The following is a 22,547-nucleotide window of genomic DNA, read 5'->3' on the forward strand; positions in this document are numbered from 1 at the left end:
CTGTGTTTCCTATAAACATTTTTTTCAGACGGTATCCTACTGGACCACTGTCTTCTGACTTCTGCTCAATCTCTGCCTTACCCTACAGGTGTTATAAGCTTCTCTACCTGTCACGTAGAAATCAAACACATAAAATTCCATTTTTTTCCTGAAGCAATTCACCCACTGCTACCAAAAACTATACATTTTTATATGGTGCAAGAAGCAAATCATTAGCTATGTCACTGGACAGTAATTATATTAAACAATAAAGGTAAAGACTGCCTTGTCAAGCTTGAAACTCGGTGAGTATATAGATGCTTTTTTTTTTTGCAACAGAAGTGGTTTGTCTTCTTCTGATAACATTTTTTGACTTCTGAGGATAGCCTTCAGCTCTGGGATTTCCTGAATGTCTCAAGTACTAAGTTCGAGTACTAACCAGGACTGATCCTGCTTAACTAACATCAGCCAAGGTCCATTGGGAACTGTCACCTATTATGACAATTATATTAACCATATCAAATCTAAATATAGTTAAAATAAAAGTAAACACCCTTAATATAATCAATATTTAATTTTAATTGGATATAACAGAAATCAGGGTGGTTTTTTTTTATTCTGGCTGCACTCAGAATTTTTGAAGAACCACTCAAAAGGCAAGTCTGTCTCAGCCAAAACAGTTGTACACCTGGGAGAAATGATGAAACAACACCGCCCAGAATTAACAGCTAGCGTAAGTGTCCCAAAACATCTGGAGGGCACCTGACTGGGAAGGCTTGTCTAACAGAAAACACTGCAAATGAAGAGCTAACTGTTTTGGAATTCAAAATGTGGATGAGGATCAACTATCTAATCAGTGCTGAAAACTCTCAGTAGAGAAGTTATCTTAGCACCAAAGTTTTCACTGCAATAAAAATAGACCAAATAGTTACCTTTTTTAAAAAAAAAAAATCCATTTTAATTTTGAATGCATGTTTTGTAAGGGTCACAATGTCCTCAATGAATCACCATAGAATTGCTTTGTCCCAGGTAACATCCTGTGTGTTGTTCTATTTTGGACAGCCTGCTCTTTTCAATAACCAGCTCAATAAGTCGTTGAAAAATACTTTGTATAATATAACCATGCTGCAGAAATAATGTTTGTCTCTGTCATTATGTTTTACATTCAATCAATTTACAAATGTTGTTCTGTTCCCTTCTTATGCCAGCACTCCTTACAGCTTCCCTGAGCAGAAACCCAACAATCAATACTGTGTCTGCTGAAAACAATAGGACATAACAAATGAATTATTTTATTTACAATAAAAGCCCTAGTCCACAAATGGATTCTATTAATGTTCAAATTCATTTTTCATGCATTAACCCAAGACATAAGCAAGGACCTTATAACACAATATGAAAAGAACAAGGCATATACATGTGTGTGTGTGTTACTTCTACGTATATGTGTGCCTGTATATATATACTCTGTGTGTGTGTGTGTGTGTGTGTGTGTACACAGTATATATTCACAGAACAAGAAAATGAAAAAGAAAGCTCTATTTAATGAAGACATGTGTGGAACATATGCAAAGCTGTGTTGTGCTGAAGGTAAATGTCTCACTGCAAGTAGCAGTCTGTCTACAATTACTCATAGTTGTACAAAATGTTAGTCACCCATGCAGGGTAATTACAGAATTCCATTGTGTTTTACAGAGGATCAACATTAGCTGTTTGGTAGCTTGAGCTGCTGCAGGCTTCGGCAGAGCTGAGTGCTGAAAGGCTTCAAATAGGCACAAGACTAACCTGAAGGATTTTCTAGACTGAAAAGTTGATTGAAGAAACTATGTTGTTCTCTCAGATCCTTCCTCCATTAGGTAGGGCTCTCATATTGGTAGATTACCTGGATCCCTCCAGGTAATTTGAACTACAATTCCTACAATTCCTTCTGGGCTATGCCTAGTGGGATTTGAAGTCCCCTTGAGGACACAGCATTGCCTCCTCATCCTCTGATGTGCTGCATGCAATAACCACTGCATATAGGTGAATGCTAGAACTGATGGAAAATCCATAGCTGTGAATGGCAATGCCATATTCAGCATGAAAATTTGCAAGGGTGGGTGGGCAGTGTGAGAGCATGCACACTAATACAGATAGATGAAATTGATTGTTTTGCTTTCTCCCCCATTTTCTTCTTTTAAAAAAAATCAAGGAACTTCCCCCTCCTATTTATGACAAAATTTATGAATAGTAAGAAGCAACACTTACTACAATATTTCATAAAAATGCCTAATATTCAACTAAGAAAATCTCTTACTGCATCCTCTTAAGACAATGTTTCTTCAACTATGTTCCAGGCTAAATACTGCACTGAGTCTAACTGGGATTTTCTTCAACCCATCTCACATTGATGAAATAAGCCTTCACATGCAAGGTCAGACATCCCATTAAGATTCACAATCAATGTATTAAATATAAAGGAAAATAAAAAGAAAGCATACTTTATTTCAACATGCCTCTTATGATTGAAAAAGAAACAGTCATAGACATGCCTCATTTAAAAATACTGTTAGTTATTGCATGGTCTTAAAGATTATTTTTTTAAAAATAATCAGACACTGCATTAATGCAGTCTTTCTCAGCTTGTCCCAGTCTTTTCCCTCTTAGACTGACAACTGTAAAGTGTCATACCATTTTTTTCCCTGTCCTTTTGAAAAGATTCTCCCCTGCCTCCCACCCCAACTCATTAAAAAAAAAATCAAAACCCACTATCTACATCTGTTCAAGCTTGGATTATACTAAGCATGTACTCTGCAGGACTGAAAATCTAGCACAAGAAGGATGCTACAGATAAATTCCAATTCCCAAAAAAAAATGGGGTTAAATTCCATCTCTTGTGGCCTTCCGAAAACAACTGAAGACCTGATTTTGCCACCTCGCTTGGGGCGGGAAGGGAAGTAATCACTCCCGGAGATGGCTGGTGCCCTAAAATGGCCCTTTAGATATACATGAGCGGTACCACAACTATCATCATCATCTGGATTTTATACTGTATTTAGGCTTTACATTATATTTGTATCCAATATCTATGGTATTTTAATGTTTTTATCTTTATTGTAAACCACCCAGAGTCCCCCCTTTGGGGGGGAGATGGGCAGTGGCAAAATTTAACAACAAATAAATAAATAAATAAATAAGTGAGTAACATCACCAATTTACACGAGCTATGATTTTGCTCACTACCTTTCAGAATATCTTGCTTGCGATAAATTCCATTTCCACCACTTCTGTAGATCATGAACACAAACAAAGCAAAAGTGCAGATCACATGTCCTTGAAATGAAGTTTGGAATTTTGAATTTATGTCATAGAAAGCCATATGGGGGGGGGGGGGAGCACTTATGAAACACCAGGTTAACAGAAGGCAAAATACTGAATTTTCTCTCCCACCAGCCCTCTCCTCTTGCCATTTCTCCCTCATCCCCCATGACCACACAGAAACTCTTTTTGCTGTCCTCTAATGATTGTCTCAATCTTTGCAGCCCAGATAAGGTATACCAATCTTTGCTGAAATCTATTACATCACATCACACAGTGATGCTTGACTAACACAGATCTCAAGTTATGAATTACGAATCTACCATACACCCACTTCCTACCTAGTAGCTACATAAAAATCTCTTTCAAATGGAAAAGACATTCCAGCCTCATAGAAGAAGAAGAAGGAGGAGGAGGAGGAGGAGGAGGAGGAGGAGGAGGAGGAGGAGGAGGAGGAGGAGGAGAAGCAGAAGCAGAAGCAGGAGAAGGAGAAGGAGAAGGAGAAGAAGGAGAAGGAGAAGGAGAAGGAAAAGGAGAAGAAGGAGAAGGAGAAGGAGAAGGAGAAGGAGAAGGAGAAGGAGAAGGAGAAAGGTCCCCGAGTCATTTTCTGACTCTTTGGGGGATGCTGCTTTTGCAACATTTTCTTGGCAGACTACAGAGCAGGGTGGTTTGCCATTGCCTTCCCCAGTCATAATTACCTTTCCCCCAGCAAGCATAATAGTAATTACATTCGGGAAAAAAAGATGTTATTCCACCCAGAGCTTCACTGGATAGATGGGCAGCCATATAAATCTGATACATAAATTCCATTGGATGCCGCCATGGATGGACATTCTGGCGACCCAAGTGAAGCCCTGTGTATGAGCTAAACCAGGAAGCAGAACCCAGGTGGTCCAAAGGTTATATATGTACTGCAGCTGCTGAGTGCCAGAAGCACCGACCATCTCTTATTGGTCCCCTGCGTGACTGTGGGCCAGATCTGGGTTATTTTTAAGTTCATGTAGGGAGGAAGTGAGGCAAGAACTGAGTCCAGGGCAGGACCTTTGCCTCTCCCTATTGCCCAAGTCAGCTGCCTCCCCTGCCTCAACCCTCTGTATACTTTTGTTTCCCACCATTCACTCCACTGAACAACTTTTTATTATGAGAAAGATCTCAGCTGGTACCTGGAAGCTAAGCCAGCTTGGTTAGTACCTGCCTGGGAGATTATCAGGGAAAAAAAAGATTTATAGATCAGACTGGGAAGTTGAAAAACATCACAGAACAAGGAAACAGCAAATTACTTCCATACTGTTGCCAAGCAAACTCCATGGATGTGTCCATGTTGTCACCAGGAATCCAGCTCAACTGAAGTGCATCTTTAACTTTCTAATGGGAAGGGGAAGAAAACCTTTCTGGTATCCACTTTTGCCAGACCATGCATTGTAATATTGTAATAGATGGGATTTCTCTTAAAACAAACTGACCATCAGTATAAAACAGTGGTAGACTATGTCTTTGTGGCCAGTTTTAGGGAAGATGACAGCCTCAGTTGGTCAGAATAAAAATAAAAACAATGTGAAAACATGGCACACCTATAATGAAGGCCAGGATCTCATGTATTTTTCCCAGTTTCAGGAAAAGGGAGGCATTTGAGAGATTTTTCTGTAATTACCCAAATGTAAAACATGGGTGGCATGCTCAGGCAGAAATGTTGTGAAATCTTAGATATTTAAGCAGTCCAGATCCTATTTTTTTTCCAGAACTTTTCTTGCTGAGACTAATAGCCAATTAGAAAAGACTTATGGACAATTGTTTTTGTATATGATAACCACAACAAGATTATTATACACAAAAAGATAAAAAGGCTCTGAAATACCCACAATGGAGGAATGGTTGGTGAAGATGACAGAATTTGCAGAGATGGCAAAATTGACTCGTTTGATCAGAGAAAAGACAATAACTACATTTGTCAGTGACTGGAAATCCTTTATGGACTTTTTTGCTGAAAACTGAAAAAAATGAACTTGTGATTTATGGGTTTGATGATTAGAAAAGGTAGAATATAGAAAGAATTGATGTGACCATAGAGAGAGAGGATAAAATACAAATGCATTTATAACTGCTATAAAGAAGATAGGAAGCCACTTCTTTATATCCTTTTTTAATTTTTATTTCTTTTTCTTTTTTCTTTCATTTCTTTCCTATTTACTTATCATTTTTCTTTTACTTTACTTCCTTTTTTCTTTAAGTTTGTATTGTTTTTACTTTGTAAAACACTTCTTTAATAAAAATTAATTTTAAAAAATCCCAATGTTTTTCAGAGCAATATATTCTTTCAGTTTATGTTAAATCATAGGTGGTACAAATATTGAATAGAAACTTGTAAAGCAAAGAATATTTAGGTGGCCATGAAATGATGCATTTCTTAGGCAAGAAATAGGAAGAGAGAGAGAGGCATTTTAAACACCTAAACCAATCATCTCCATGCTGACTGGGAATTATGGAAGTTGCAGTTGGAGACGGCTACCTTACTGCAGGAGAAAGCTGGATTTAAATTATTCTTCTCTTTTGAACTAACCATTAACAGAATGACTGATTATTTGTTGCATTATATATTTCTTGCCTTGCTTGTCCAAAACTACATGCACACAATCACTGCACACAGATCATGAGAAGGTATTAATATAATATTCCCTAGATTTCATTCAACACCATTCATCTCCAAACTATGCAATTTTTAAAATCAATTCCACTCTTTTACTGATCATTCATCAATCACTCTGTGTTTGCTTGTTTCATTTTATTTCAATTCTCATTTAGTCTTTATTTAACAAACAAGTTCAAGCACATCTTGAAGTTCAGACACTCAATAAAAGGTCTCTTAAACATCTTCTACCTGTCCACCAAATCCCTCGACCACACAAAGAAGTTCAGAGTTTCTCTCTAAAATATATTTCAAACAAGCAAGCTTTAGTTTTGACCTCCTCAGATTAAGGGATTTTTATCACAGGATAATGTCTGTGTAAACAAGTCTAGCTTGACTACTTAGGCATCTGAAACTCAGCTATTCCCTCAGAGGTCCTTCTCAGTCAGTACAGTATTTTCTTGTTTGTACAAGTCTTGTCTTTCAGAAACCCTTAAATGCATCTGCGGCTAAGACAACATCAGGCAACAAGGAAAGAGTTAATTATTATTATTAAATTGGCATGAAAACAAGGAGCCAGGCAGTCAAAATTTAGTTTTTATTGGGCATACATCCAGATTCTGGATTAGTCCAAAGGCCTACTGTATCAGGTTCACCTAGGATCTTCTTTCTCACATAGCTATTGGGAATATCACAAGCAAAATACATGGGCAATTAATATTCAATTGTTCTTCAGAAACTGATATTCACAAGGCTTGTACCTCCAATTCTGATTAGTTGTCATTGAGTTATCATGGTGAGTTGTTCCTGAGTATTTTATCACCCAGCCATTTCTTTCTTCCCATCCCAGCAATATAACATGAAGAAGAAATCTGAGCATACATCCTGGTCCTGTCCTCTCATCATCTGCCACTCAGCTTTCTCCTTCGTGCTGTTCATTCTTTGAGGACAGTCAGAAAGGAAGGAACTGGACACACACAGGATGGTTTTTCTTATGGCTTCCAACCCCAATCACATAGAACTGCAACTGACAAGGACAACCAATTCATATGCAACACACCTCTTCTTGTCAGTGTTTCTTCCAACCTAGGGATAATGAAGGACTAACACAGTTAACTTTCTTTCACAAAGAGGGAAAAATCCATGAGTAGGACTCATTTAGAGCCCTGTATAAAGCCAGTCTGTGGTTCCAGTTTCAAAACCCAGCAAAAGTGAACCAGTCTACAGAATTAATACAGAATTACAAGTCTAGGGAGCTAAAATAAATGCTATCTAGTTTATGGGTATGGGAGATGAAGAAAATGAAAAAGAAAAAAAAAGAACATAAAAGAGAAAAGAAATCAAACCTAGGGATTGGAAAACAGGTCAAAGAAGATCATTTATGAATCCAAAATTACACACACTGGCTAGGTTGGATTTTTAAGCTCATATTTCTTTAAATTAAATATACCTAATTGAATTTGAAGATGTATTAGCCCCAGTGTTGTAACAAAAGAAAGACATGATTGAATGTGCAGGCTTATCAACTGGAGAAAGAGGAAATTTTAATCAGTGAAATGTGTATGCACATACTAAATATTATGATGTCATGAATGTGAGCAACTGAGGAGGACCGCTGGTGTCTTGCTAAATTTTAGCCCCTTTCCTTGGAACTGTTGATGTTTCCAGCAGTTTGTGCTAGACAGCCTTCCCAGAATATTGCTCACTCTATGAATAATCACACAGCCTAAAAGTCTGCCCCTCCTCCTTTGAAACCTGAATATTTCAAAACACACAAGTTAATTAACCTGACATCTGAACTGAATCAGCTTTTAAAGCCATTCTTCTTGTCTGCAACTTACAGAAATTCAAATATGTTAATATTTCATTGTCTGCTAGGAAATAGATATATATTAAAAGACATTCTCTAAGTGAGTCAGAACCAAGCAGATAAAATTACTGCTGTAAAGCACGGGAAATATATTTGCTGCCAGGATAGATGAATGTTCCTTTATGTATGTCTTTTCCTGGCTTGCAGATACTTTATTTACTTACCATATTCTGCTTTCATCAGGGTAACACCCCACCCAGGCACATCTGCAGGGCTGCATGATATACGTAAAAAGGGGAGGGGCTTCAACTGAGGGGTCAAAGCTGCCATCTTGATCTATTTTTACACACACAGAGACACACTTTCTCCCCCCCCACCCCTCAATTTGTCTCTCTTAGTTAAATTCTGGGAAGATTACTATGCTTTTTTTTAAAAAAATAAACACTTAATAGTGCATTATTACAAATTATAACATAAGGAAACATGCTAAACACACACACACACAATTACACAGATTCACAATATTTTTCTCTTAAAATAATCAGGTGGAATAATTTGATTCTACTTGTTTTAAAGATATGCTCATGAAGACTGTAATCCATTAAACACTAATGTAAAATCATCCATATTATAGTCTAATCTGGCAGCATGTATTGCTCTGCATTTGTTTACCCAGGTCCAAAATTTAGATTTTAAAGCAGATGCCTTCCAACTATTGTATGATTAGGTAAAGGTAAAGGTTTCCCTTGACGTAAAGTCCAGTCGTGTCCGACTCTAGGGGGCGGTGCTCATCTCCGTTTCAAAGCCTTGGAGCCGGCGTTGTCATAGACACTTCCGGGTCATGTGGCCAGCATGACTCACGGAACGCCGTTACCTTCCCGCCGAAGCGGTGCCAATTAATCTACTCACATTTGCATGTTTTCGAACTGCTTGGTGTGCAGAAGCTGGGACGAGCAACGGGAGCTCACCCCGCCGCGCGGTTTCGAACCGCCGACCTTCCGATCGACAGCTCAGCGGTTTAACCCGCAGCGCCAATTTTCTTATTTGTTAAATTTCTGTGCTGCCAGATCCACATGGATTCATCATTACAATCCATATAAACATAAAATAGCAATAGCAGCAGCATATATAAAACACCCATAGTAAAACAAGATAAACATCCACCCATAGTAAAACAAGATAAACATCTGCAATAAATATTTACATCATGACTGCTATCATGCCTTCAGGATTAAACATTAAATCACCCACAATAAGGTCAAAAACAGCCAATGGCTTGAGTAAGTAACTCACACCATAAATTCATACAACACTTTTATTCAAGACCACCATCAAGAACCAATGGCCCTCCAAAACCATTCATGAGGGACAATCAATACCCAATGGAAGGCTATTCCGTAAAGGTTGTGCCATTACAGACAACAACCTTTTTGGATCACTCCAAAGGCCTAGTTATTTTGATTCCATAATGGCCAATCAAATACACCATGGGAAAACCATAGGCAGCAAGCAGAAGCAAAAACCAGTCTAACCTTGGTGTTCTTCAGCAACTGGAGAGGGGCGGTAATATAAATCAAATAAATAAATAAACCGGCTTTGAGAGAAAACTGTGTCCAATATAAGATGTAATAGATTGTCATCATAATTGGCAGCTATTGACAGCCTTATCAATAGTTTCTAGGCTACTGAAGTTCAACACTATTGGAAAGATCACTGTTTTTAAAATCTGTTCTAATGTATTTGATTTCTTTATAAATATGGGAATGGGGCACTGAGATTCCAATGCTATAAAATGAATCCATCATTCACTATCCTCAGCATCTATTATACATAATAATTAAAAACATCCAGATGAAAGGAGGAGGGCGCAAAAGATATGGGATGTGCTGTTAGGATTCTCCAGATGTTTGGTATGATCCAGTGTTTCCAGCTGATCTATTGAAGAGATGGCTCTTTTGCAGCCACCAGCTGAAGATCAATCTAAGAACTATCAATCTTCTGTGTGGGCAGCCATCCCCAAACAGGGTATCTTCCAAATGCATGGACTTAACGGAGGGAGAATTCTCAGAGTTGAAGTCCATACATTTGGAGGCCATTTGCTCTAACACCTTTAACTGATCAATTGTGCTTTTGAATGTTAACTTTCATAAACTTAAAGCCAACCTAATTCTAAACAAAGGAGCCAACCCACCCATTTGGTTTGAGCACTATCTCGTCTGTCTTAGATTTTATATCATATTTCAGGACCCAAATCTGTCAAAACAATTATCATTCAGGGTGTGCCTTTTCATACCTAGGAAGCTGTTTATGGATGGTTCAACTATTTGTCTGCCTAGACCAACATTTCTGACTCTGAGAACTTTCTACAATCTTGAGCAAAAGACTGTCTCATTATCTGCTACTTGATATCTAAGACTAATCCTAGGACTTTCTGGCCATAAGAGCATATGACTTGAAACTTGGTTGTTCCTCCAGTTGGTTATTGCTCACATGGGAAATTAGCCATTCCAGCCGAATTTGCCCTTCATACACTCTGAAACCCACAGAAGTCTAATTTCTGGGCCAATAATGCAACAATTAAAACAGGGAGTATCTTTGAAGTACTTTCAACTCCTTTTTAAAAATGCTAAATGCCTGTTTATTTATATATCTCCCTTTGGTGAAAAGGTCAGGAGAAAATAACCTCTTTGGTCACTGTTGCTAAGCAACCTCTTTCAAAAGTTCTGCAACACCGATCAAGCATATTATGTTCCACTGACTGGCTTCAGAATAAATATGAGTAACATCTTACCTGTTCTTCTGCAAGAAACAAGGAGAGGTGCCCACTTCTAGGCAGATAGCCAGAGATCCAAAGCATCTGTTATACTTGATACTTCCTAACCAGAAAAAAAGAAAAGGATACGGCCTGGGACCACGGGTTTCCTGTTCACAAGTGCAAAAGACAGTTCTGTCTTCAGAAACACAAGAGAGGGCTTGATGAGATGTTGTCCAAAACGGAGTGACATGTTCAGCCCTTTTATATATAGAATCTGTGGAGGAGAATATTGGAAAAGTTAACGTGTGTCTCATTTTATCATGCAAGCAAAATCACTGATATCATTCTGGAGATGAAAGCAGGATCTTTTCAGTCACTGAAGCCCAACACACTTTTTCACATTTCCCGGCTTGAATCTTCTCAAAGGAACATCTGTGTCTTGGGCAAGTGAACATTTGTTTACAAGTTTTTCATCAGTGTACCATCCATGTTAATTGGAAATGTTTGATGTTTGCTAGAGGATGGCTGAGTAAAAAATCACAAGCTCCCCTGTATGAAAAAGCTCCTAATTTTAAAAAAAAACAATATTGATAAAAATTATTATTATACAATTGTTGATGTCTGCAAATTGCTTAGAATAATTTGTATCCTAAAGGGAAAGATATAGGGAAGTGATACTCTTGTCCACTGTAGCTTATTAGCGTGGAATAATTTTTCTGTCCCTTCATTTGTCAACTTCCATCTAATCTAGTGCTGCCATATCTGGGCTGCAAAATCCAGAATGGCCATTAGGGAGCAGCAAAGAGATGGCAGAGTCACCATCATATCTTATAGGATAGGCAGATTCAGTGTGGAGCAGGGTGTCTTGACAATAGCCAGACCCTGAACCATGCAGTGGTTTAACGGGGATAATCAGCATCTTGAGACCAGTGTGGAATAGCAATCAAGGTACCAGATTCAGTTTGAGAAGACCCAGGTTCTACTCTTCCCTGAGGCACTGAAGCCAGCTAGGTGACATTGGGACAGTCATTTTTTCTCAGCGCTAGACCAGGAAGTCAGAGATCATCCTGGGCAAGGGCAAGGGCAAGGGCAAAACATTTCTGCTATGTTGCCAAGAAAACTGCATGGTTCTGTCCATGAAGTCACCAGGAGCTAAGATTGATTCAAAGGGACAAAAACATTAAATAAAATTAAATAAAACTGCACTTGGATTGCACCTGGAAGCTGACTGGCAACCAATGCAGTTCCCAGAGATGAGGTGTTACGTGGGCAATCTAGATGCACCCATCACTACCCAGGCCACTGCATGCTGAAACAATTTGACCTTCTGATGGGAGAAATTACAACTGTCATCGATGGGGACAATTTCTGTGATAAAAATGAATGTTTTGCCATGGATGATGTTTTTGTTTCAAACAATAGGTAAAGGTAAAGGTTTCCCTTGACGTTAAGTCCAGTCGTGTCCGACTCTAGGGAGCGGTGCTCATCTCCATTTCAAAGCCGAAGAGCCGGCGTTTGTCCGTAGACACTTACGTGGTCATGTGGCTGGCATGACTACACGGAACACCGTTACCTTCCCGCCGAAGCGGTGCCTATTAATCTACTCACATCTGCATGTTTTCGAACTGCTAGGTTGGCAGGAGCTGGGACTAGCAACGGGAGCTCACCCCATCACACGGATTCGAACTGCCGACCTTCTGATCAGCAAGGTCAGCAGCTCAGTGGTTTAACCCGCAGAGCCATCGCGTCCCTTTTTGTTTCAAACAATACCTATGTTTTAAACAATGGCAGATTATGTCTAAGTTTGTATGGCAAGGGAAAAAAACAAGAGTAAAATATAACATACTTCAAGATGCAAAGGAATGAGGAGGATTGGTACTGCCTGATTTGAAATTGTATTTTGTAGCCTGCTGCTTAGTCTGGATGAAAGGGTTTTGCTGAGAAATAAAAGAATTATAGAATTAGAAGAGCATGACCTGAGGTTGGGATGGCATGGTTTTCTATGGTACGATAAAGTTAAGGTGAATGTAGATTTTAAGAAGCATTATATTAGAAGTGTCATATTGAGAATTTGGAACAGATGTAAACCCAGACTGTGCCCAAAAATGCCTTTATGGGTCTCAGCACAAGAAGCATTTTACAGGAAAGAAACAGCAGGTAAAGAAAAGTGGTTACTTATCGAGAGTTGTTAGAACAAGAACATGGAGAATATAAGATAAAATCAAAAGAGCAATTGACTGCAGGGGGATTTAGTTCTCAGTGGTTTTTGTATTAAGAGAAAGATTTAATAGGACTTTTGGAATTGAGCAGCAGAAGCAGAAGTTGAAGCTGAACTATGTACAAATGATGAATACATAATTCCTAAAATTTTTATTGTATTTTGAAAAGGAAGAAGAACAGGTGAAAGAATGTATGATAAATTGGGCTAAGAATTTCGGTTATAATATACAGAGGGATCAATGGGAAAATATGTGGTTAAAAGGACTGAAATTTACATTGTGTTATAACCTAACACAATGTAAGAGAGAATTCTTGTAAAATGATGTACCATTGGTATACGATTCCAGAAAAATTGTCTAGAATGTATAAAGGTACTACAAATTTATGTTGGAAATGTGGACAACATGAAGAGTCATTTTATCATACCTGCTAGACTTGCAAAATAGCCAGAAATTTTGGGGTTCAAATACATACTATGATACAAAGAACCTTAAAGATCAACATTCAATGGAAATGAGAACTTTTCTTGCTGGGATTAATGGACAGCCAATTAGAAAAGAGCCATGGAAGATTATTTTTATATAGGATTACTACTGCGAGACTATTATATGTGCAAAAATGGAAAGACTCTGAAATACCTACCATAGAGGAATGGTTGGTGAAGATGACAGAACTAGCAGAGATGGCAAAATTAACTTGTTTGATTAGAGAAAGATCAACAACTACATTTATCAATGACTGGAAACCCCTTATATATAGGCTGATCATATTTCCTTGAGACAAAAATGGGACACTGGGATGGCAAAACAGAGCAGGGCTGGGCAACGGGCTGGATCGGCAGGCAGGAACTTCTCCAGTTTTCTTGGGCTGGGAATCTTCGGATTCCTTTGTCTGTGAGAGGCAAGGTTGGGCTGGGGAGTCTAGTGAACGGTTGTCCCCGACAAGCTGTCCCTCCTCTGGCTGTGTTTTCATGTTCTTTTCTCCCCACCCTTTCAAGGCAGGAACCAATCGGCTCGCTCTTGGATCACCACCTATCAGCTGATCCTGTTTTTTTCTTTTTAGGTTTCCCGGCAGGTTGAGCTCTGCGGCTTTTTTCCCGCCATTTCTGCTGAGCTCCCCCACACTTCCACTCAAAGTCAGACTGCATCCTGACAGGTTTGCGGGGACTTTCAAAATTTTAAGTAGGTTTTTAAGAAACCAGGACAAAATGGACATTTATATTAAAACAACAAGATGGTCTGGAAATGTTAAAAAAATGGGAGTTTCCCATTCAAAACGGGATGTATTGTCAGCCTACTTATATACTTCTTTGCTGAAAAAAGAGAAAAATGAACTTGTGATTTATGGGTTTGAAGATTACAAAGGGTAGCTTATGAAAGAAGGAAATTATGGTGTAACTTTAGAGAAGGCAAAATATAAATGTATCTATAACCACTGTCAAGAAGATCAAAAGCTGCTTCTTTATAATTTTCCTTTTTCTTTTCTTTCTCTTTCTTTTCACTTCTTTTTCTATTTTCTTTTTTCACTATTTACGGTTTTTCTTTATTATCTTTTATGGTTTTTAATTTGTTAAAAATTTATTCAATGAAAATTATTTTGAAAAATTGACCTTCTGGATGGTCTTCAAAGGCAGCCATGTAGAGCAAATTGTAAACCTACAGTTGTGAGGTGACAAGGGCATGAATAATTGTGACACTATATCCTGGTCCAGGAAAAGTTGCAACTGGAGCACACAATGTAATTGGACAACCTGGGCAACTGATCCTAAGCAGGAGGTGTGAGTCGAGGAGAACTCTCAGACTGCAAATCAGCTCCATAGAGGGGAGCTTGGCCATGTCCAAAACTATAGGCAGATGATCTCTGGAGTGAGAAGACTAATTAAACAACACATTTCTTCCTAGTACTATCTACTAGTACTTGGCTGATGCTCTGTTAGAGCTCAGTTATAAACCAGGAAGGAAAAGTTAAAATGGAATGTGGAACAACTACAAGATTAAACATTGGGAAAGGAGTGTACAAAGGTTGTTTCCAGTCATTTGTTTAACTTATATGCAGAATACATCATGAGAAATGGTAGACTAAAAGAAATAGAAATTGGAATTAAAATTGCTGGAAAAAACATTAATAACCACTAATAACCTGATAATACCCCATTGACTGTTGGAAGCAAAGGAGTCGCTTGTTGAAGGTACAAGAAGATGGCCTGCTACTTAATTACAGTATTTTATTATTACAGGAAAAAAAAAAACCCACACCATGATTATGTAAACAGGCAATGCCAACCTAATGCAAATAAGGAGAGAAGTTGAAGTAGTAACCGACTTTATCTTCTTACATCCAAATTTCACAGGAATGGTGCCTGTAGCCATGAAATAATCAGATGTCTGCTACTCGGGAAAAGACTACAAGAGATCTAGACTACATTAGTGCAGAGACATCACAATGACAACAGAGGTACATACTGTCAAGGTCATTGCTTTCCCAGTTGTAACATACGATTGCGAAAGCTAGAATATCAGAAAAGCTGAAGAAACTAAAAATGATGCCTTTGAACTGTGGTCCTAGAAAAAAAGATGTTCAGAATAGATTGCACCACAAGAACAAAAATTCAACATTAGATTAAATAAAACTACCCTGCTCACCGGAAGTACTAACAATGAAGCTAAAACTAAGGTACATTGGAATATAATATATGTCAGAACCATATAAATGCTTTAAATAAATATGGATATACAGTACATATGTGTGCATATTTAACATTTCAATTAATTGAAAACCCTGTAAAAAAAAACTTAGCAAAATAAAATGCAACATTTTAAAAAAAACCCTTAAGATATTACTATGCTTTTTTAACTGTTGCATTTTATTTTGCTGTTCAAGGTAAATAACCATACTAGAAAAAGAAATGTGAGCAGAAAAACGTATTTTCAATTGCTGGTGGGTGCCATCTCCACTGGGAGTCTGCCAGATCTCCATGAGGAGATTATTCCATATAATGGGTGTCACAATGGAGAATGTCCTCTTCGTCACCTCTGCCAAATGATCATCAGTAAGTGGCAGACAATAAGCAAAGCATTCCAGGCAGTGCACAGGGAGGCCTAAATGGAAGATGGCAGGAGGTGGTTCTTACATAACCTTCAATAACATTTTCAGGAAATGGAGGTCTCCTGGAAGGATACTTAAACTCTGCCCTTTCCCCTGCCTGCCTCTCTCTCTTTCTCTCTCTTTTTTACTAGCACAACTCTAATACTGGAAGAGAGCCCAGCTGAAGAGAAAATTGCTTCAAGCAACAGAGCACAGCAAAGGAAGCTATGGAAACGACAAGATGTAGATCTCTTCCCTACGTGCTCCGTGGAATATGTTATACTAGAACAGCCTTTCTCAACTTTTTGACCCTGGAGAAACCCCTGAAATATTTTTCAGGCCTCGGGGAACCCCTGCACATTCAGGCTCAAATATTCATTCATTCATTCATTCATTCATTCATTCATTTTCTATCCTGCCTTTATTATTTTTATAAATAACTCAAGGCAGCAAACAGACCTAATAATCCTTCCTCCTCTTTTCCCCACAACAACCACCCTGTGAGATGAGTTGGGCTCAGAGAGTGACTGGCCCAAGGTCACCCAGTCGGCTTTCATGCCTAAGGCGGGACTAGAACTCTCATACCACACATGATTGGCTCTTGGGCTGAGAGAGAGGTCCAAGGTCACCCAGCTGGCTTTCATGCCTAAGGCGGGACTAGAACTCACAGCCTCCTGGATATATAGGCCAAAAGTTACAAAATGATTATATTTGTTTCATGGGTAGGCCTGCATATAGGCATTAACAGTGTTCTTAAACTAAAAATAAAGGATGAAACATACCTCTTTAACGTGAACTTGCCCAAATTTGAATATTTTTTAAAATAAATTGTGATCTCCCAGGGAACCCCTAGCGACCTCTCGCGGAACCCTAGGGTGCCACGGAACCCTGGTTGAGAAACCCTGGTCTAGAACAAGGAAGATGCAAGACTCAAATAGCATGGCTGCCTTTCTGAGATTCAGGCATGTGCAGCAGTGAGTGTTACATGGATAGAGGGACACTTCTAGATGTGCTAAACTCCTGTAAGTTATACGCCAGGATGACCGGGAATTCTGGCACTGATAAACAACCCAGGTGAGCTTTCAAAGATCTGGGGAAAAAGGAGCAGACAAGGCATGATAACTTACTTACTGACATTGAAAGTCAGAGCCAAAGGTGAAAGAGGGTGGGGGAGTTAATGCCTTTAAAATAAAATTGGTGACTAAGAGCAGGGAGCCAGACATCAAGAGCACAAAGATGTGGCCAAGCTGAAGATGATGTTTCCTGCCACCCTCAGCAACAATAAATCCTTCAAGCAGAAGGGAAAGGACCCTGGAAATAGAGAGAAGAGCCTATGCTTTAATAACCTAAGATCAAGGGGTATTCTAACTTACCATGTGAGTCATTAGGGCAGTGTTTCTCAACCTTGGTGTAATGGTTGCCTATCCTAAATTACACGCAGACTCACAAGCAAGAGCTTGAATCAAATCTGGTTTATTTAGGAATAGTGTGCAAGTACAAAGAAAGCTGAGAATGAGCAAAAGCGCGCCAAATACAAACTAAAAACCCTCGGTGCGAATGTAAGCCCTCCCCCATACGACCGTTTCAAATTCCCCATCCCAGGTGCTCCTAACGAGTTCTGCTAATCAACGGGTAAAAAGACCTTGAACACAAACAATAACCCAAACACATTCCATCCCCATGAAAACAGATAGACAGCCTGGTACAAGGTCTCCCAGCAGCTCCCTCCCAACCGGAACGCGCGTCAGCACCATGGCATGCAAAACGTTACGATGTACATCAAACATTGCAACGGCGAACATGACACTTGGCAACTTTAAGATGTGTAAACTTCAATTCCCAGAATTCCCCAGCCAGTGGTTTTCTGCGGGTTTAAGCACCGGGAGACAAAGGGATTAGCTATCTGGCTCGCAGTTGTAGTGGAGACCTTTAAAGGACACTAGGTTTGCAAACGTCACTTTCTAATCACTTTCGGAAATTGCTTATTAACTACTTCTAAGCTATTAGAGACCTTTGGAAAGACAAGTTTGAAAACACCAGGTAAGTCTGCCTTCAGTCCTGAATGAAATAAAATTTTAATCATAATCTTAAAAATTCAAAGAATCGGAAATACTCAACAAAAAGCTAAATAAGATTTTGATTTTAGAAAGTTATAAATGAACTAAGGGTCCAGATAAAATGGGAATATTGAAACTTTCACAATAAGATTTTGGAATTAAGTATAATTAATTTCAAAAACTGGACACTAGAGGGGACTAAAAATTTTAGGTAGAGGAAAGATATACAGACCGGTAAGATGATGCAGAACATTTTGACAAAAATGCTGAACAAGACCTCTGAAGAATGGAATCAGAAAATATCAACAATGTCAGTAATGGTGTCTGCTTCTATGGACAGACTATGTCCAAAGGATGTCATTGAAGAAATGTCAGATATAGAACAAATTTTATCTGACAAGATAAAGATGGTACCGAAAGTGGATTTATAACTGACAGGCCAAGAGAATTATTTAGAAAAGGATGTTTCACTGGATCTACAAAAGAAATTGGCTGATGTTTCAAAATTTAAAAGGGAAACGCAAACAATAAACCAAGAGAGTGACCTGAGTCATTTTTTCCTGTTGGATTTACCAAAGGGGCTTGTTAAAGCCTTGAAGAACTTTGTGCAATGGGACAAAGAAGGAATGAAGAGGAATCAAATCCTATGACAATATTTGAATGAACTAAAGACTAAGACTCTTAGAAGTAAAAAAGAAGGAATATAAAGCTGGTTTATTTGATCAAGGTTAAAACAAGATATGTTGTTACTTCTGACTACCCTTTATGGACTTTCTGCTGATACCAGGACTGATGATATTTTATGGATTTGTTTATAGATAAGAGATGGAATATGAGGTGAAGAGATAAATGTAACTTTAGAGAGGGTGAAGAGTTACTAAATTTGTTTATACTTGTTGTGATAAAGGTTGGAAGTCACTTCTTTATATATATATATCTGTTCTCTTTCTTTATTATATTCTTATGTTTCTCTTTACCATCGGAAGATGAGACCCCCAGGTCGGAAGATGGTCAAAATGCTACTGGGGAGGAACAGAGGATGAGCTCAACTAGCCCCAGACGTGATGACGCAGCTAGCTCAAAGCCGAAAGGACGGCTAGCGGCCGACGGTGCTGGTGGTGAACGGCGAATCCGATGTTCTGAGGATCAACACACCATCGGAACCTGGAATGTAAGATCTATGAGCCAGGGCAAATTGGATGTAGTTATTGGTGAGATGTCAAGATTAAAGATAGACATTCTGGGCGTCAGTGAACTGAAATGGACTGGAATGGGCCACTTCACATCAAATGACCACCAGATCTACTACTGCGGACAAGAGGACCACAGAAGAAATGGAGTAGCCTTCATAATTAATAGTAAAGTGGCTAAAGCAGTGCTTGGATACAACCCAAAAAATGATAGAATGATCTCAATTCGAATTCAGGGCAAGCCATCTAACATCACAGTGATCCAAATATACGCCCCAACCACAAATGCTGAAGAAGCTGAAGTAGAGCAGTTCTATGAGGATCTGCAGCACCTACTGGACAACACGCCTAAAAGAGATGTTATTTTCATCACAGGAGACTGGAATGCTAAGGTGGGCAGTCAAATGACACCTCGAATTACAGGTAAGTATGGCCTGGGAGAACAAAACGAAGCAGGACACAGGCTGATAGAATTTTGCCAAGACAATTCACTCTGCATAACAAACACTCTCTTCCAACAACCTAAGAGACGGCTTTATACATGGACTTCACCAGATGGACAACACCGAAATCAGATTGATTACATCCTTTGCAGCCAAAGGTGGCGGACATCTGTACAGTCGGTAAAAACAAGGCCTGGAGCTGACTGTAGTTCAGATCACGAACTTCTTCTTGCACAATTTAGGATCAGACTAAAGAGATTAGGGAAGACCCACAGATCAGCTAGATATGAGCTCACTAATATTCCTAAGGAATATGCAGTGGAGGTGAAGAATAGATTTAAGGGACTGGACTTAGTAGATAGGGTCCCGGAAGAACTCTGGACAGAAGTTGGCAGCATTGTTCAGGAGGCGGCAACAAAATACATCCCAAAGAAAGAGAAAACCAAGAAGGCAAAATGGCTGTCTGCTGAGACACTAGAAGTAGCCCAAGAAAGAAGGAAAGCAAAAGGCAACAGTGATAGGGGGAGATATGCCCAATTAAATGCAAAATTCCAGAGGTTAGCCAGAAGAGATAAGGAATTATTTTTAAACAAGCAATGCGCGGAAGTGGAAGAAGACAATAGAATAGGAAGGACAAGAGACCTCTTCCAGAAAATTAGAAACATTGGAGGTAAATTCCAGGCCAAAATGGGTATGATCAAAAACAAAGATGGCAAGGACCTAACAGAAGAAGAAGAGATCAAGAAAAGGTGGCAAGAATATACAGAAAACCTGTATAGGAAGGATAACAATATCGGGGATAGCTTTGACAGTGTGGTCGGTGAGCTAGAGCCAGACATCCTGAAGAGTGAGGTTGAGTGGGCCTTAAGAAGCATTGCTAATAACAAGGCAACAGGAGACGACGGCATCCCAGCTGAACTGTTCAAAATCTTGCAAGATGATGCTGTCAAGGTAATGCATGCTATATGCCAGCAAATTTGGAAAACACAAGAATGGCCATCAGACTGGAAAAAATCAACTTATATCCCCATACCAAAAAAGGGAAACACTAAAGAATGTTCAAACTATCGAACAGTGGCACTCATTTCACATGCCAGTAAGGTAATGCTCAAGATCCTGCAAGGTAGACTTCAGCAGTTCATGGAGCGAGAATTGCCAGACGTACAAGCTGGGTTTAGAAAAGGCAGAGGAACTAGAGACCAAATTGCCAATATCCGCTGGATAATGGAAAAAGCCAGGGAGTTTCAGAAAAACATCTATTTCTGTTTTATTGACTATTCTAAAGCCTTTGACTGTGTGGACCATAACAAATTGTGGCAAGTTCTTAGTGGTATGGGGATACCAAGTCATCTTGTATGCCTCCTGAAGAATCTGTATAACGACCAAGTAGCAACAGTAAGAACAGACCACGGAACAACAGACTGGTTTAAGATTGGGAAAGGAGTACGGCAGGGCTGTATACTCTCACCCTACCTATTCAACTTGTATGCAGAACACATCATGCGACAAGCTGGCCTTGAGGAATCCAAGGCTGGAGTTAAAATCTCTGGAAGAAACATTAACAATCTCAGATATGCAGATGATACCACTTTGATGGCTGAAAGTGAAGAGGAACTGAGGAGCCTTATGATGAAGGTGAAAGAAGAAAGTGCAAAAGCTGGTTTGCAGCTAAACCTCAAAAAAACCAAGATTATGGCAACCAGCTTGATTGATAACTGGCAAATAGAGGGAGAAAATGTAGAAGCAGTGAAAGACTTTGTATTCCTAGGTGCAAAGATTACTGCAGATGCTGACTGCAGTCAGGAAATCAGAAGACGCTTAATCCTTGGAAGAAGAGCAATGACAAATCTCAATAAAATAGTTAAGAGCAGAGACATCACACTGACAACAAAGGCCCGCATAGTTAAAGCAATGGTGTTCCCTGTAGTAACATATGGCTGCGAGAGCTGGACCATAAGGAAGGCTGAGCGAAGGAAGATCAATGCTTTTGAACTGTGGTGTTGGAGGAAAATTCTGAGAGTGCCTTGGACTGCAAGAAGATCCAACCAGTCCATCCTCCAGGAAATAAAGCCAGACTGCTCACTTGAGGGAATGATATTAAAGGCCAAACTGAAATACTTTGGCCACATCATGAGAAGACAGGACACCCTGGAGAAGATGCTGATGCTAGGGAGAGTGGAAGGCAAAAGGAAGAGGGGCCGACCAAGGGCAAGATGGATGGATGATATTCTAGAGGTGATGGACTCGTCCCTGGGGGAGCTGGGGGTGTTGACGACCGACAGGAAGCTCTGGCGTGGGCTGGTCCATGAAGTCACGAAGAGTCGGAAGCGACTAAATGAATAAACAACAACAACAAAATGTTTCTCTTTCTTCTCTTTTCTGTTTCCTTGCACTTTTTACTCCTTCTCTATATTCTCCTTTCTTTAAGTTTAGTCTGTATTGAATTTTACTATTATAATCAAAATTACCCACAAATAGATATATATATATATATACACACACACACACATACACACAAACAAATATATATACATACATACATACACAGTTCATATATCTATATGAAAGCTAAAAAACACATGTGAATAACACTCAAAAAATCCTTCCTCAAGCTGTTATTAAATCTGGGGAAGATATATTTTATATTTTCCTAGCAGGGCTAATAATTTTCATCATAAACATAAATTGTGAAAAGATGAACAGTAATCAGCCCAATATTCCCAAATGGCAGAAGATGGGACCTTCTCATTACCAGCCTATAAGCCTCCTAAGCATAATCAGCAAATTATATGTTAAGCATCCTGTCTTTTGAGAGTAGAATAAGAGGAGATATCTGGCAGATTTCTCAATGAAATGAATACATCTCTGATTTCCTTTGAGAAAAAAGAAAGATTTTGATCAAACGGGCAATAGAACACACCTAGGTCTGATTATATTTGTGCTCAGTTACCGTATTGCCACCCTTGGATTCCGTGGAGGAATCTGGTATTCCAGATCTCAGTACATTAGATTTTACTCCTTGATATAAAGAGTAACATCTACTCAACTCCCACGGTGTACTCTTTTATTTTATTTTATTTTTTCCCTTT

General features: G+C 39.1%; 1 protein-coding gene across 4 annotated transcripts in view; it reads right to left on the minus strand.

Annotated features, from left to right (window-relative positions):
- The window catches only part of FHIT (fragile histidine triad diadenosine triphosphatase), a 1,201,403-nt gene that overhangs the window by 756,062 nt on the left and 422,794 nt on the right, over nucleotides 1-22,547 (minus strand). For 3 of the 4 annotated variants that reach the window (XM_063296411.1, XM_063296410.1, XM_063296414.1), the window contains exon 2: nucleotides 10,612-10,738. In XM_063296411.1, coding sequence (XP_063152481.1) covers nucleotides 10,612-10,714 — 103 coding nt within the window. In that variant the 5' untranslated portion in view covers nucleotides 10,715-10,738. Of the gene's footprint in view, nucleotides 1-10,611; nucleotides 10,739-15,714; nucleotides 15,779-22,547 lie in introns of those variants that run through there. The other variant, XM_063296412.1, reaches the window with a different exon arrangement.

This window comes from Candoia aspera, chromosome 2, assembly GCF_035149785.1.
Source record: "Candoia aspera isolate rCanAsp1 chromosome 2, rCanAsp1.hap2, whole genome shotgun sequence".
Classification (NCBI taxonomy): domain Eukaryota; kingdom Metazoa; phylum Chordata; class Lepidosauria; order Squamata; family Boidae; genus Candoia; species Candoia aspera.